The following is a 15418-nucleotide window of genomic DNA, read 5'->3' on the forward strand; positions in this document are numbered from 1 at the left end:
TTGAAGAACTAAAGTCTATTTTCATTCCCTTTTCCCTTCAACTTCACCTCAACCCTCATGTACAATGTTATTTTGCAAGAATAAAATTCCTATTGTCCTTAGCAGATATTTCCAAGCATTTCTTCAACCAACCCTTATGTTTTGGATTCCAAGTCCAAAAGGACTTGGGGCAGGTGGTCTGGGAGCTATTCGGGCAGTCTGCCAAACATACAGTGTTTAGGCTTACCTGCTGAAGAAGATCCAGGTGCTCCTGGGAGGTGCTGAAATTTTTCCCAATGTCAAAGAGGCAGAAAGCCTCCTGCTGGCAGAAGCTGACCCAGTCCTGGTACTCCCCTGTGTCAGGGATGCGATTCAGAAAGATCCGATATGCTTCCCACACCGCTTCCTGACACACTGCAATGCAGCGCCATTAGAACAGAAGATCTCCTTCTCCCGACACAAGCACAACTTACAACATGGAAAGCTCTTTCATGACTCATGCTGCTGACACATTAACTTATGGCCCATAGAAATTAATTCATTTAGTGACTATTTATTGAGCACCTATATGCACTATGGGGAAAAAGAAAAGAAGGAAGATAGGGAATATGAGAGAGAAAGAGAGTGTGTGTGTGTGTGTGTGTGTGTGTAAGACTGCAATTTGAAATAGGGTGGTTGAACAAAGCTTCATTATAAAGTTGATTTTTGAGCAGTCTGGGAAAAGTCTCCAAAGTTAGAGAATGCTACAAGCATTGAAGGAGGGGCAAGGAGGTCAGTGTGGCCAGAGCAAAGGTGAGAGTAAGAGGATGAAGCTGTGGAGAAAGGAACACAGAGAATGGAGGGCCTCGTTGACCAGTAGTCTTCAAACTGGGCATAGGTACTGGCGGTATCTAAACACTTTACATGGGATGAACAGGCACACACAGTTGAAACAGAATCAATTTCTAGACCCCAGCTTTGCTGTCGGTCTGCCGGAGGGCACACCTTTCCTTATTCACCTTTCCTTTGATCGTCACTCTCCCCTGTCTATTTGTCCCTAAGCCTGCGGTGGCACAGTTCCCCTAGGCCACCACTCAAAGGGATGGTTCGAAACAATAGACTTGAGGTTAAGAAAGCAAGTGAATTTAGGGTGGATTTTTATAATTAGGGTGCTTTCTGCTTCTTTGCTTTTAACACATTAGGAGTCCTAATGGAGTAGACAGCTGATAGATCATTAAAAATAATGATGACAGCTCACGATGTCATCACGTGATTGTTAGCATATAATGCAAAGGGAACTTAAAGAATAAGGATGTTACTATAACAAAATTCCCTCTGTTCCCATCTACTTATTCATGTAACAAGTTTGATCAGCATGTAAATGAAACTAGGTAAAAGAATAAGTATAAAATTGATGCTAAATCCTGTCTTATTATAGCAATAAATAATATGAACAGTAAGTAATGGTACATGACAAAGCAACCCCGTCTATCCAGAGGCAGAAGCTAATGCAGCTTAAGATTGAGAACTTAATTTAAACTGATCTCTTCCAAAGCCTTTTTCCTAATTTTGTGTTTATAAACATTAGTACCCATGAAACCTATATCTGGTCTTATATCTATCTGTTGATAATGACTTACTTAAATTATTTGTCAAATTTATATCTACTTGTTTTAATCAATTATATATGAAAAGTAATTATAAATGCAACTGAATCTGGAAGAAATTTCTTTGAACACATAAAGTAACAGGAAAGAAATAAAAATATAATTTCAATTTATGTACGTATTTTTGTTACTGAGACATATTAGAGCAACCAATAACAGACTTTCAAGCTTAAAATAAATTCCATTAAGATACTGAAGTGGGAAGTAGAATGGAAATGTGGATGTATGGAGAGAAAGGAACCATGTGACATTTCCTACTGTTAAGAGTTCCTTCATTATTTGTTTAGATTATTGGATGGAAAGTATTGAGCAGCTGTGGTAGATTCCACTGGATACATATGACTGCTCTAATTCTTGTTTTATTTTCAATATCAATATTTACAACTCACCAAAAGTTAACATCTTATCCAAGTATTTAAACTTAAGATAAAATTTTAGATATCAACTGATAAGTATATACAGGCGAGCATAGTTTAAGAACTATTTTGGGGGACTAAATGAAAAAAAATTTAGATGACTTCTGTTGTAAGCAATTATAATATGTTGATTTTTTTTAACCTCTCGAGGAATGGGGAAGAATTGGAGGCTTTGGACAAACAGAAGCTGACATCACTTGATTTTCTAAAGAAACTGACCACTGTTCTAAGAAAGGGGTTGTGGGGAGGACCAAGGTGAGAGAAGACTGGTTTAAAGACCCTTACACCTGTGCTTCGTTCTCCCTTGCTCCCCAATTACTCTATGTCTGGATTTCTTTTATCTTTCTGTTGTAAGAGGCAAAGAGAATTCCAGACCAAGAGAAGCTCAGGTCATTTATCAGCAGCAACCTGAGCAGAACCCCAGAGCCAGCAGAGGGTGCAATCCCCACCACTTCAAATGGGCGTTTAGTTTTCCACATCTGGGAAAGGAGCAAAGGTCAGCACACCTGGAGACCAGCATAATAACCTCTCACCGGAGGGCCCGTGTTTGTGATCATGATCTCTCTCCTGCTAGGCCAGGATCAGAGAGTTGTAATGCCTTTCCTGATACCAGCCATTATGAAGGCTTTTGATCTTCATCTCCAGTCAAGAGTCTACATACCATGCAAGAAGGAAATAACGTTTGTTCAGACTCTAATGGGTTGTGGGTTCAGTCCAACAAACCAGCTGCCCTTGCTATCCTTCTTGCCTATGTACTCTGTACTCTCTTGGGGGATGTTATTTTGCCCTTCTATCTTTCCTTAATGGACCTTCCAGTTTAGTTTAAAAACCTATCTAAGTGACAGATATACAGCGATATAAAAAATAAGTGAGCCCTGCCTTTGGGGGCTTAGTGTTGGTGACTTTCACTAACAATATCCATGAGTGAAACATCTGGGAGACATAAACGTGATAATTCTTCTGTTTAACAGTTTGGCACACTTTTGCCTGCGTTGCTTTTGGTTTTAGATGGACTTCCTTTTGTTTCAGTCCAATTTAAGGCTTGTTTTGGTGCCTGAACCTTCCTAGCTCTGCTCCTTGGCCTTCTGCCCTTTTTCTACTCAGGGACACAGAACACCCCCATACCCATTTTCCAGAAAGGCTCTGAGAGAACTTTCTCCCCAAGGCACAAATGCCTGAAGCTTCTTGATGAATTATTTCCCTGGAGGATTGTAGTTTATAGGGATCAAAATGTTAGGATGAAACAGGCATTAGTAGCTTTTGTTTAGACTCTTCTTGAGGGGCAGTTTTTGTTGGCAAATCCTCTGATGTCATTTTCTTGGCCTCCTGGAAGTGTAACACAAACCAGGAGGCACAGAGTCTTTCTATGATTGGGAGAACAAGAGCACCAGGCCATGACCCATTAGGAAAGTCCTTCATCCTTACCAAGAAAGCATCAACAGGACCCTTGAAACTTGTGTGGCCTGAAAGGCTTTTTGGGCTGGGAGGAGTCTAAAAATTTCTGAAAGTTGGATTTTTCTATTCCCTTGATTTACCTGTTCTGCACCATCCTTCTCTGAATCTACTGGGAAGGATTGCCACAGGGATTTTGGAGAAATTCAGAGCCTCACCCCCAGTCTTCCCACAGGTGCTAGCCCCTGCCTGAAATCTGACCACAGAGCCTCAGCTTGTCTGATGAATGTCATACCCTCTGCTGTTCGAAGACGTAGGAAAAGCTCCAGGAAACACATGACCTGGGAGCCAGGCATGCCCGAGGATAGTTTTTCACAAGGGATTGGCCAAAAAGTTCATTTAGTTTTTTTCGGTAAAATAATGGACACATTTTTCATTTTCACCAATAACTTTATTGATTTGGATATTTTGAGTGTGTCGGCTATCTGTTGCATGGTATAACATTGATTGTTCTCTGTTAATGTTTTACCTTGATCGTCATCAACTTCAATTGGTCTACTTGACCATAGAGCACTGTCTAGCAAGACATCTCTAGCACAAAACTTCGCAAATCACTTTTCGATCAGTCACAGTACTTTCTCCATACACTGCAAAAGTCTTTTTTTGCATTTCAGTTGTGTTTTTACCTTTCTTGAAATAGTAAAGCATAATACACCAAAAATGTTTTGTTCCATCTTCAATATTAAAATGGCTACACAAAATTCACCAATTTTGTTAAGTTCTTTAAAAATGCACCCTGAAATGTCAGCTGTCACAATATAACCTAACAATATTGTTTTGAATGGAATTTAAGACAACTAAATGCTACTAGTGCCACCTTACAAAAAAAATGAACTTTTTGGTCAACCCAGTATTTGGAAGGATTAAGGCAGATGATGGTATGTGAAATGCCCACTGCAGGGTTGGGCACCACTAGATGGAGAGATAACACACTGATGTGGGAGTCAGGGTGCTGGCTTCTCACTGCTCTGCCATCAGCAGTGGCCTTGACTGAATATGTCACCTCACTTTTTATCTGTGCAATGGGGGTGTTAGATAGATGTTGTTCAGACCAGTGTTTCCAGAATGTGAAAGTGCACATGGATTACCTGGGGATGTTATTAAAATGCAGATTCTGAAAGTAGGTCTGGTGTGGGATCTGAGAATCTGCACTTCTAACAAGTCACCTGGTTGGTGATGGCAATGCTGCTGGTCTGTGGACAACATCTGGAGCAGGAAGAATTAGGACTCCCTCCATCTTTAACTGTTTCTAGGCCATGCATTAATGTGAAAGAAAGATCTAGCTTTTGTTATTGGGATTGGGAGAGAGAGAGAGAGAGAGAGAAGGAGGGATGTAGAGGAAGGGAGGAAGGGAGACAGAGGCAGAGACACGGGGGCCAAAGGTTTGAAGGGAGGCAGGCACGGAAGGGGATGTTTCCCCCAGTAGGAGCATGGTCCCCGCCCCTGGGACACTAGCAGAAACAAAGGTGCCTGTTCTGTGTCTGCGCTGTGTGATGAGCATGTTTACGATCCAACCACAAAGCTTAGAACATTTTCACTTCTGTTGCTTTAAGCATTGGGAAAAGAAATAGCTCAATTTGACTTGAGGAATGCAGGAGCTTTCTCCCCTAGGTTTGAAGAATGTCAACAGATAATTTTGTAAAATAAGCTACGGTTACTCTGTCAAAGAAACATTGCTTTATAGCTGGGTCTTATTTCTAGTTTCTTTATGAACTGAATTTGTTAGACTTGAGAAACCCATGTTGATGAATAGTAAAATTTCATATCACCCAGGGGCAGCTGTAAAGATAATGGACTGTCATTGCCATGGGGAAAAAACAGTTGTTCGATTCATCCAGGGAAGCAAGAATGAAAGAGAAAAGCTAATAAAAAATAAAGAGCTAATAATAAAATTCAGGGCTAAAAATTTGATTGCAGCAATAAATAGTCTTTTCTCCAAATCCTTGCGATGAATCCTATTTGTGAATGCCATAAAGGGTTAGAAGTTACAGGAGAAGGATTAGCAATAGTTGTGTTCATATTGGATGTGATGCATATACTAAATGATCATACTTCCATCCGTGAACAAATAAAAGGGAATTTACTCATGTCATTATCAGATCAACATGCAGGCACATTCAAAATAAATAATTTACATGGGTCACTCTATTTTCTTTGTATTCCCAATCGCCTGTTTGCTTCCTGTGTTCATCAAAAAGCATTTAGTGAGAACCAGCTATGCACAGGTGCTGTACTAGGATCTCAGACTATTAATATATTGCACTCGATTTTCTATTATTAGAGTCTTTCTTCTGAGTAGAATCCAGTTCTTGTCATTTCTCTGTGGGTGTGGCTTCTGTCAGAAAGCCAGTATCTCTTTACTTCTACATAAAACCTGCATAAAATGAGACATACGAGGAACATAAGGCTTCATGTCTTTGATACTGTTAGTTAATTATTCCTGCAAAACCCAGTAAGAACTCCTCAGACGTGTTCAACCCTTGCACATATTCCAGATGTAAATACTCAAGAACTTCTTGGGCTCTATCATGAAATGCTTTTCAGTTGTCATAATGTGCAACAAATATATTACAGACTAGAACTGAACCAGTTTGCTCTAGACAATGAGCTTGAAATAGATCAGCATAACTGTGATTTTCGGGATGAAAGCAAACATCTAGTATGATCAAAGTAGAAATCACTAAATCTCCTCAACTTTCACATGTAAGATGAATTGAGTTTAGACTTCAGCTAGACAAGATGGCTTGTATTATTTGGAGCTATCTGGAGAATTAAATAGCAGCTACTAAAGATTTTTTTCCTTTAAAGAATAATCCACAAAAATTCTTTGGTCTATGGTAAGTGAATGACAAGGACAGCCACTGATGGCTGTGGTATAATTGAACTCCATAATAACTCCCAGGAATGCTATAAGAATTCTGGGATGCTGTTCTGGGGTAAAACTGCACTCTAACACTGCTGGAAATCACAGTAATTGTGCTATAAATCCCATTAACACCCTGCATTGTATCTTGGTAACCCCGTTAATTTGTGATTCCTCTGTACTTGGATATGTCTCCAGGTTTCCAAGCTTCAGAAGTTTTTGCCAAGTCAGCAATAAACAACTTCAGTTTATCAAGGAGGGAGAGAGTATCTGGACTGTAATGTTGCCTTTGAAAAATAAAATCTCAAGTCATAAATCAACTTGTTTAGATTCCTGATGTTGCAGTCATCCTGTGCTCCATAATAACAACATTAAAATTCAACATTGGACTTTGGCAAAAATAAAAGAGAGAAAACTCGGATGCCAAGACTTTCTTGATGACTTGTCAAATGCTCTAATGGTTCTGTATCACACAAGACATTATTATAAAGCATAAGAACAAATACCTGTCATTGTTTTGAATGTTTATTTTTCATTAACCTCAGATTAGTTGGCTGATTTTTAAAACTCTTGTGACTAAATGTGAGACTGGGAGTTTTGGGTTGAGTGTGACCTATAGATGAATAAAAAGGCAGGAATGAAAAGAATGAAAGGTTAAACAGGTTTCATCTCTTTTCTTACCTCTCAATCTATAATATGCTTGAAGACTGGCTAAAATCTGTTTCATTGATTCCTGGGGACAGACTTTAACCCCAGCTGGGAAAAATGCTGATCTTTTTGTTCGATGCTTTGTCAAATCAAATATTCGTCTCATGGTTGACACTTGGTACATTTTTGCAATATTTTCAGTTGTTTCAATTATTGGGGCATTGCCTAGGTCTTTAATTTCAGAATGGTCCATTTTAATGGAGAGATCTGTAAAAGAAAGATTGATTTCCTAGTGAATATATACATTTATGTGATATATATGACACATAATGAATAGAATAAACTAAAAACTATAATCCTCTGGTTTAGAAAAGTTCTACTCAAGTACAACTGCCAAATGTAATATTCCATGACAAGGCACTTTCAGCAATAAGTGAATATTATGAGCTGATCAAGTATTAAAAAAACAAACCCCAACATCTCAAATCATCCTACCTTTAGGAACTGCCAAATATTGAAACCATTTCCCACACATCTCTCTAAAAATCACTCCCCACTTAGCACTCAAGCCTCCCGAGAGATAAATCTTTTGATGAACATTATAATTCAAGAGGGGAATGATATAGCACTGTGGTACCCAGAGGTATACTCTTGATGATAAAGTGGAGTGCTTCTAAAAACCTAGGGGCAGGAATGCAGCAAAACAACCTTCTTGCCTATTAGTGGTAGTCCTAATATTTCCACATGGGTAGAGCTCAGAGGGTGTCAATCCAGTTGAAAGTGAGTTAGGGCCTTAACATATCTTAAGAGTTGCATTTACAGAGCATGCTTCTTATTTTATGCAGGGTGGTGAGAGGAAAGATGAAGGGGCAGGCAAACAGAAGAGGCTGGCAGAGAATTTAATTCCCCAAGCCATTTCTTCCTGCTGGTTTTGCTGTGTCTCTTAGGGTTAGGTCTAGGCTTCACTTTTAAGTCACTAGACTAATAAGTTACATTCAGTGAACACTTTTTTGTTTTGAATTTTTCCGTATGTATAATCTCATATCATTCTCACAGAACCTCTGCTATATAGGTAAAATAGGGACTATTTTCCCAGTTTAACATACAGTAGGGTCCTGAGGGTTAGAGGCATTAGGGCGTGTGTGTTAACAGTCTGGTCAGACCTTGAGTCCTCCTCTCCCACTAGATCCCTCTCCTTTTATCCATTACACCATTTAAGAAAGGAATTCTTGATGAGCAGTTGGGGCCACTCACTATGGCTCCTTGGGACCATAAGCATTGATTTACAGAGCTAAACGTTTACAGGGAATGGATCGGTAGTTGAAAGACCTGCCATTTAAAGGGAGCATATTTAATAAAAGATTGGGAAAATTTTTGAGGCAGAAATATTTGTCTAAGATGATGACAAAACATGAGTATAACCTGTATGATGGTGAGTTGGCTGCCATCAGTAATTGAACTTCTGGGTGAAGTTCAAATTAGAAAGGGAAGAGAAGGGCAAAGTGATTTCAGAAAAAAACAAAACAAAACTCTACCTTTTTGAGAGTTCAAACATATTAGAAAATTTTAATTAGATTATAAATTTGAACAAAAATAAATGCAATTGTATTCTATTATATTATAGATTAATCAGCAGTAAAACAATCCTTAAGCCAATAATTTTGGGAAATAGTAATATCATCAAATGAGGAAAGACAAAAATGGAAATCAATGCATTTGACTAGTCAGAACTTCTAAATATAGATAAACAGCTAATATTCATGGTGATTACTTTCTAAATTTAACTTAAATTTGTTCATTATTTGTGAAAAAAGTAGTAGCAACACAAATCATAGGTCATGCAAATGTTGAAAATGTTTTAATAGTGCCAGTGTTACCTGGGATACTGGCTTTGTGACTTGCTAGCTGTGTAACTGGGATGTACTCGATCTCCCTGTGCCCAGTTTCCTCACCTGTATAATGGAGGGTAATGATGCCTCTCTAACAGGTTCCTGTGATATTAAATGAGTTAGTGCATGTGGAACACTTAGAACTGTGTTAGACACAATGTAAGTGCTCAATAAGAACTCCTTTATCTGATAATCCACGCGTTCACTTCCTGGCATCTTTCTCCCTCTCTAATCCACTATTTCCTGATATTGCTCCTCTGTCCACAGACTAGACTGCTGCGCATGCCCTAAGTCGCCCCATGTTTTGCTGCAGTGCTCCTCTCGTCCCGTGCTTGTTTGTTATTTCATACTCGAGGGCTCTACTCATCCTTCCTTATTTGTTGGGCTCCTACTTTTCCTTCAAAGGTCAGCTTCTAAGCCTTCTCTCCTCATCTAAGCTTTCTCAGATCCCACGTTCAAAATTCATTCATTGCTCTGTCCTGCTCCTCTAGTGTGCCTCCTATCTCTTTTTACTGATTCACCATGTTCATTACGTGCCCGCTGTGTTTCAGGCCCAGTGTGGTAGGTATATCATGGTAAATTAGATGAACAAAGGCCATAGAACTTGTGTTGTACTTGCACAGGAGTTTACCCCTTTAGACTGTAAATATCCTTGTATTTGCAAACACCACTTTGGAACCGCAAATATCTTATTATAGTAATCCTGCCCTCTCCCAAGCCTTCTTGGTGCTTGCCTAGCACAATGTTTTGTATGTGACAAATATGCGGTACATAGTCATTAAGTGAATTAATGAAAAAGGCCTGTGGAAATAGTATTTTTTTTTACAATATATAAGTGAGATGCATTTAAAAAAACCATTAGGCCATGAAAAATAGCTTCATATTTCCTGTGTACCTACGTTATTGCAAACTCCCTTTTAAATTTCTACTCCCTTCTGCAGTATCTAGTATCAGAGGCTTTGGACACAGCCATCTTATTAAAGATAATATCTTAAGTGAAAAGACAAAAGTCCTTTTCTGAATGAAAACCAAAAGAACAGAAAGGAAATGATTTAGGCATAAAGTGTATTTTAGTTAGCATCCCCAGAATCTTTCAATTTGTCCAAGAGTAAATAAAAATAGAACCAGTTAAAAACATGGGCATAAATGGGAGAGAATATTAATATTGTCTGACTTTTTAGGGTGATAAACCTTCAACTCCCTGGCTCCTCAGTTATTGCCCTTGGTAGGCAAAACCACAACCATGGTTAAACCCAACCCTTTGCCTACTCCACACTTGCACCGTTGTAGCTGAACATGGCTGGAGAAAAATTCCAACCAACAGGACTTCCTTTAAATTTATGATCCTTAAATAATATTATACCACATTTCCCTGGTCCACTGAGTTTCACACTCTCTTGGAGAACTGCACACAACTTTTCTCAGATTTCCTGCATTTCTTGCCAATTCTTGCTCCCAGCCAGTGACCTTGCCTCAAATTTTATTGTGGACAAGGGGAGCCAGAAGAGAACTTTACAAATTTCCAGTATTGCATCTGTTCACTGCTGCATCCATGCTCAAATTCTCTGCTTTCCCTCCTGTGACTATGTGACAAGCAGTCTGTGCTCCCATGTGAGGCTAATTCTTTTCCTTACTCACTGGTTCCCAGCCCTTTACTCCTCTCAAGGATGTTCTCCCAGAAACTCTCTTCAGTCACCTGCATTATTATCCTTCCTCTTTCTACTGGGTTATTCCTATCAGCCTACCAACGTGCTGTTATTTTTCCCTTCTGTTTAAGAGATTCTCTCTTGATACCACTTCCCTTCCAGCTACTGGCCCATTTTTCTGTTTATCCAGCAAAACTTTTTGAAAGATCTGTTTTTTTCTCCTTTCCTAAAACAAAGCTCCTATATATGTGAGGATTCCTCTGCTAGCAGGGGTAAAGCTACCAACATTTTCCTCCCTTCATCCTCTCCTCTTATTTTCTTCATTCTTTTTTATTTTGATGGCAATGTGCTCACAGAGCCTGGTGCAGTCAACACGCTAATGCGAAGCTTCACCAGACGGTGTCGCTATCTAACACATAATATACTGAAAACTTAATGGACCAAATATCTCCAATAATCACTTCTTTGAGTTCGGAATTATACATGTTGAGTATTGACATTTGTTCATGGGTGGGGTAGTGAGGGTGGTGATTCTGCAGCTAAACAGACCTTTTGAGGTAGGGCTGAGACAGCATGGTGGGATGGACTCCCATTGGTCTGGGAGGTTCTCATGAAAGGCCTGGCAAATGGAAAGTATTTAGGTGGGCAGGAAGAAGGAATATGTGGCCCTGGGCAGAGCAGCTTGCAGCAGGCAAAGGAAAGTGATCAATACTAAAGGTTTGAATTTGGGGTTTAAATTAAATTTCTTTAGCCACTCTATCCTGGGGCTGACCCAGATCATGCAACCCAGTATAGCTATGAAAAGTTTGGAACTTTCCAGTTATATAGAAAGGGAAGTTAATGAAATGACTGGATTCAACTACTGAATTCAAACATTACTTTATCATAAGAAAAAGTTAAATCTGGCCAAGGGTGGAGTGGCAGCTCTGAAAGGCCCCCTGTAGGGCCTTTGACCCTTCATTTATTGTTATAAAGCCAGGTTGCCTAAGCATTGCTTAAGCATGTCTACTAGCTAATATGAAGGCTAAACCTTCCATCAAAAGCATCTTTTCCACTTTAGATTCTACGCTGGTGGCCGTGTGGCCTTGATGTTGACTGATATCCTGGAAGCCATTACAGGCCACATCATCTCCCTGTCATATCACTGAAGAGTATATTTTCATCATTTCTGCATCAAAGTTAGCCTCCAGTCATAGGCTGCTTACAAAGTTTCCATTTCAGGGCTCAGTCATGCCCAAGAATTAGTTTCTTTCTTGATTACATGTTAAAGTGGATTCTTGCTAACCAGTTTGGACCATTCCTCACTAGCTCTTTCTTCTAGAGGAATATTTTCTAGCCATCCAACTCTGCAGGCTTACAATATAGGATTACTATACGCACAGAGCCACAGCAACAGACAACAGGAAAAGTAGCACAGGGCTTTCACAGAAGCACTGTTATGAAAGCAACAGCCACTGGTATAAGCACTTAGCGAACCCATTATTTTTCCCCAAGGGAAAAGCCTGTAAGGTCTTACTGAGCAAATTAACAGTAGAGAAAAAAAATTACTGGAATTCCTACAGAACAAAAATCTCCATTTGAAAAACAGACTTCTGTAGACAGAAGGTGGGTAGCATTTCAGGACCAAATCAATAAATTAAAGTTAAAAAAAATAATTTAACCTTGTATAAATTTCCCAACCTTACCAAAAAAAGAATGAGTGGTTGTGACTTTATGCAAATGCTCAGCTTGTTTGTGATCTATTATATCTGTTCCACCCCTGTATTAATAGAAATGCTCAATTACACACCTGAGAATTTTTCTCCACAGAGCAAGGTGACTAAATGTACATCATGCTTAACGTATCTGAATATAGCCTCAAAATTTTTGCAGATATTCTGAATACTGTATTTAATGCTATTCCAGAAAATTGCACAGATTTTTAAGCTCACTCTTTTCTGTATGAACATAGGAGTTTCCATACTTTGCTTTCCTACATCTCTTCCTACATGCAGTTCCCAATAACCTCACACAGTGCCCACCCCACTGAAAGTGTGCTGGAATAAATGATAGAAAAGAGGGTCACAGAATTAAGGAAACCCCCACTGATTTTCTTTCATAGAAAATGAAGAGAAATAATTTCTCACAATGGTTAGCATGCAGACTCTGGGTGACCGATGATGCCTGGGGTGGCTGCTGCACCATTGCCCTCTTGGAAGCTTTTGAAACTTGGATGCCGTCGCAGCTTTCCTTACCTCCCACACTGGCATTTGCTCAGCACCACCACTCTCTCCTGAGGGTGAAAATCAGGGTTCCCTTCTCTCAAAGAATTAGAGCAGTTGCATTATCTTTCTTCTCACTACAAAAATGTAGCCATTAGTACACTTGATATATCAGAAGAGAAAGGTCTAAAACCTTGGAAAACCAAGAAATAAACCAAAGAAATAAAAGTGCTAACTCCTATTTTCTATTCTCTCTCTATACATATGTATTAAGTCCCTCTTCTACCTCCCTGAACTATTAAAAAAAAAAGAGGAAGAACCAAATTTATAGGTAAGATGCTGAGAAATTTTGAGGATGGCATATGCAGGTTGCTGAGTGGGAAGGAACAATACTAAGTTGAAGAGAGACGTAGAAAACAGGAAGGGTCTTGTCTCTTTTGTGCCCAGAGAGCGTGGCCCTCTGAGAGAGTGCAGTGGTGAGCTCTCCGTGACTGGCAAGTGTCAGGGAGTGGAGAGACAGGACGTCAGCAGGGCCTTGTCTTTACCTGTACCCAAAACGGAAAAGTGTGCTAACTTCCATCCTCTTGGGGAGAGAGAGGAGGGTATATTGGGAAGGGGAGGAGTGTCCTCAAAGATAAGTGGTCTCTCTCCTGAGAAATGAGAAACGGGAGTGAGGCACTTGCCATGGGGTGCCTTGAAGGTCTCACACATGGTCATAATGCAGCATCTTGGCTGAAGTGCACTCACTGCCAACCGTCAGTTCCGGGGGTGCTGTTCCTACAGCAATTCCAGAGCCACTGGAACACCCTGGATTCTCAAGTGTCTGCAAGGTCTGCAGTACTGGGTCAGAGGTGGTGAGAAACGACAGGATCAACACGGTTGCTTCTTCATGGAATGCTAAATTTACTTGCGAATTTTAGCAGAAAAGTTTAAAATGTTAAGGATTGTAAATGCTTTTCACATGAATACATAAGCAACATCAGCAAAATCCTTTCTTCCCTAAATAAGCCAGTCTTGAAAGTTGGAAGAGTAGGATATTTCTATAAGCTGTGATTAACTGTAAAGTATATTACTCAGAAAAAAAATGGTGAGTAGGGTTGGCTTAGTGCTGAGGTCAGTTTGAAGAAAACAGGATGTGAAACAGAACGAGAACAATTATGTTCAAGTTGCTGGCCCGCTTAGCTGAGCCTTGTTTTCAAGAGTTGACAAAGAGAAACCAGTGCTTTCTCGTGCAGCTGGATTGTTTCAGCCCCTCAAAGCATCCTGGCTGGGCAGCTACCTTCTCTGTGCACACGTAGGGCCAACCCCATCAAGCCACTTTTTTTTTTTTGTAAATATTCTTTTTTTCTTTTTAAATTTTTAAAAATATATTTATTGATTATGCTATTACAGTTGTCCCATTTCCCCCTTCACTCCACTCCATCCTGCCCACCCCTGCCCTCCCACATTCCCCCCCTATAGTTCATGTCCATGGGTCATACATATAAGTTCTTTGGCTTCTACATTTCCTATACTATTCTTACCCTCCCCCTGTCTATTTTCTACCTACCATTTATGCTACTTATTCTCTGTACCTTTTCCCCCTCTGTTCTCCTCCCACTCGCCTGTTGATAACCCTCCATGTGATCTCCATTTCTGTGGTTCTGTCCCTGTTCTAGTTGTTTGCCTAGTTTGCTCTTGTTTTTGTTTTAGGTGTGGTTGTTAATAACTGTGAGTTTGCTGTCACTTTTACTGTTTATATTTTTGATCTTCTTTTTCTTAGGTAACTCCTTTTAACATTTCATATAATAAGGGCTTGGTGATGATGAATTCCTTGAACTTGACCTTATCTGAGAAGCACTTTATCTTCCCTTCCATTCTAAATGATAGCTTTGCTGGATTCAGTAATCTTGGAAGTAGGTCCTTTCCTTTCATGACTTGGAATACTTCTTGCCAGCCCCTTCTTGCCTGTAAGGTCTATTTTGAGAAATCAGCTGACAGTCTTATGGGAACTCCTTTGTAAGTAACTGTGTCCTTTTCTCTTGCTGCTTCTAAGATTCTCTCCTTCTGTTTCATCTTGGGTAATGTAATGATGATGTGCCTTGGTGTGTTTCTCCTTGGGTCTATCTTCTTTGGGACTCTCTGAGCTTCCTGGACTTCCTGGAAGTCTATTTCCTTTGCCAGATGAGGGAAGTTCTCCTTCATTATTTGTTCAAATAAGTTTTCAATTTTTTGTTCTTCCTCTTCTCCTTCTGGCACCCCTATAATTTGGATATAGGGACGTTTAAAGATGTCCTGGTGGTTCCTAAGTCTCTCCTCACTTTTCTGAATTCTTGTTTCTTCATTCTTTTTTGGTTGGATGTTTCTTTCTTCCTTCTGGTCCACACCATTGATTTGAGTCCCAGTTTCCTTCACATCACTATTGGTTCCCTGTACATTTTCCTTTGTTTCTCTTAGCATAGCCTTCATTTTTTCATCTAATTTGCAACCGAATTCAACCAATTCTGTGAGCTTCCTGATTACCAGTGTTTTGAACTGTGAATCTGATAGGTTGGCTATCTCTTCATTGCTTAGTTGTATCATTTCTGGAGCTTTGATCTGTTCTTTCATTTTGGCCATTTTTTTTTTTTTTGTCTTGGTACGCCTGTTACATAAAGGGGCAGAGCCTTAGGTGTTCACCAGGGCAGGGTAATGCTGGT

General features: G+C 39.7%; 1 protein-coding gene across 1 annotated transcript in view; it reads right to left on the minus strand.

The window, feature by feature from the left end:
• IMPG1 (interphotoreceptor matrix proteoglycan 1) overlaps positions 1-15418 on the minus strand; it is a 125592-nt gene that overhangs the window by 91493 nt on the left and 18681 nt on the right. Inside the window, 2 exon segments of the mRNA XM_053914100.2 lie at positions 227-393; positions 7038-7271. Coding sequence (XP_053770075.1) covers positions 227-393; positions 7038-7271 — 401 coding nt within the window.

This window comes from Desmodus rotundus, chromosome 11 (assembly GCF_022682495.2).
Source record: "Desmodus rotundus isolate HL8 chromosome 11, HLdesRot8A.1, whole genome shotgun sequence".
NCBI classification, from domain to species: Eukaryota; Metazoa; Chordata; class Mammalia; order Chiroptera; family Phyllostomidae; genus Desmodus; species Desmodus rotundus.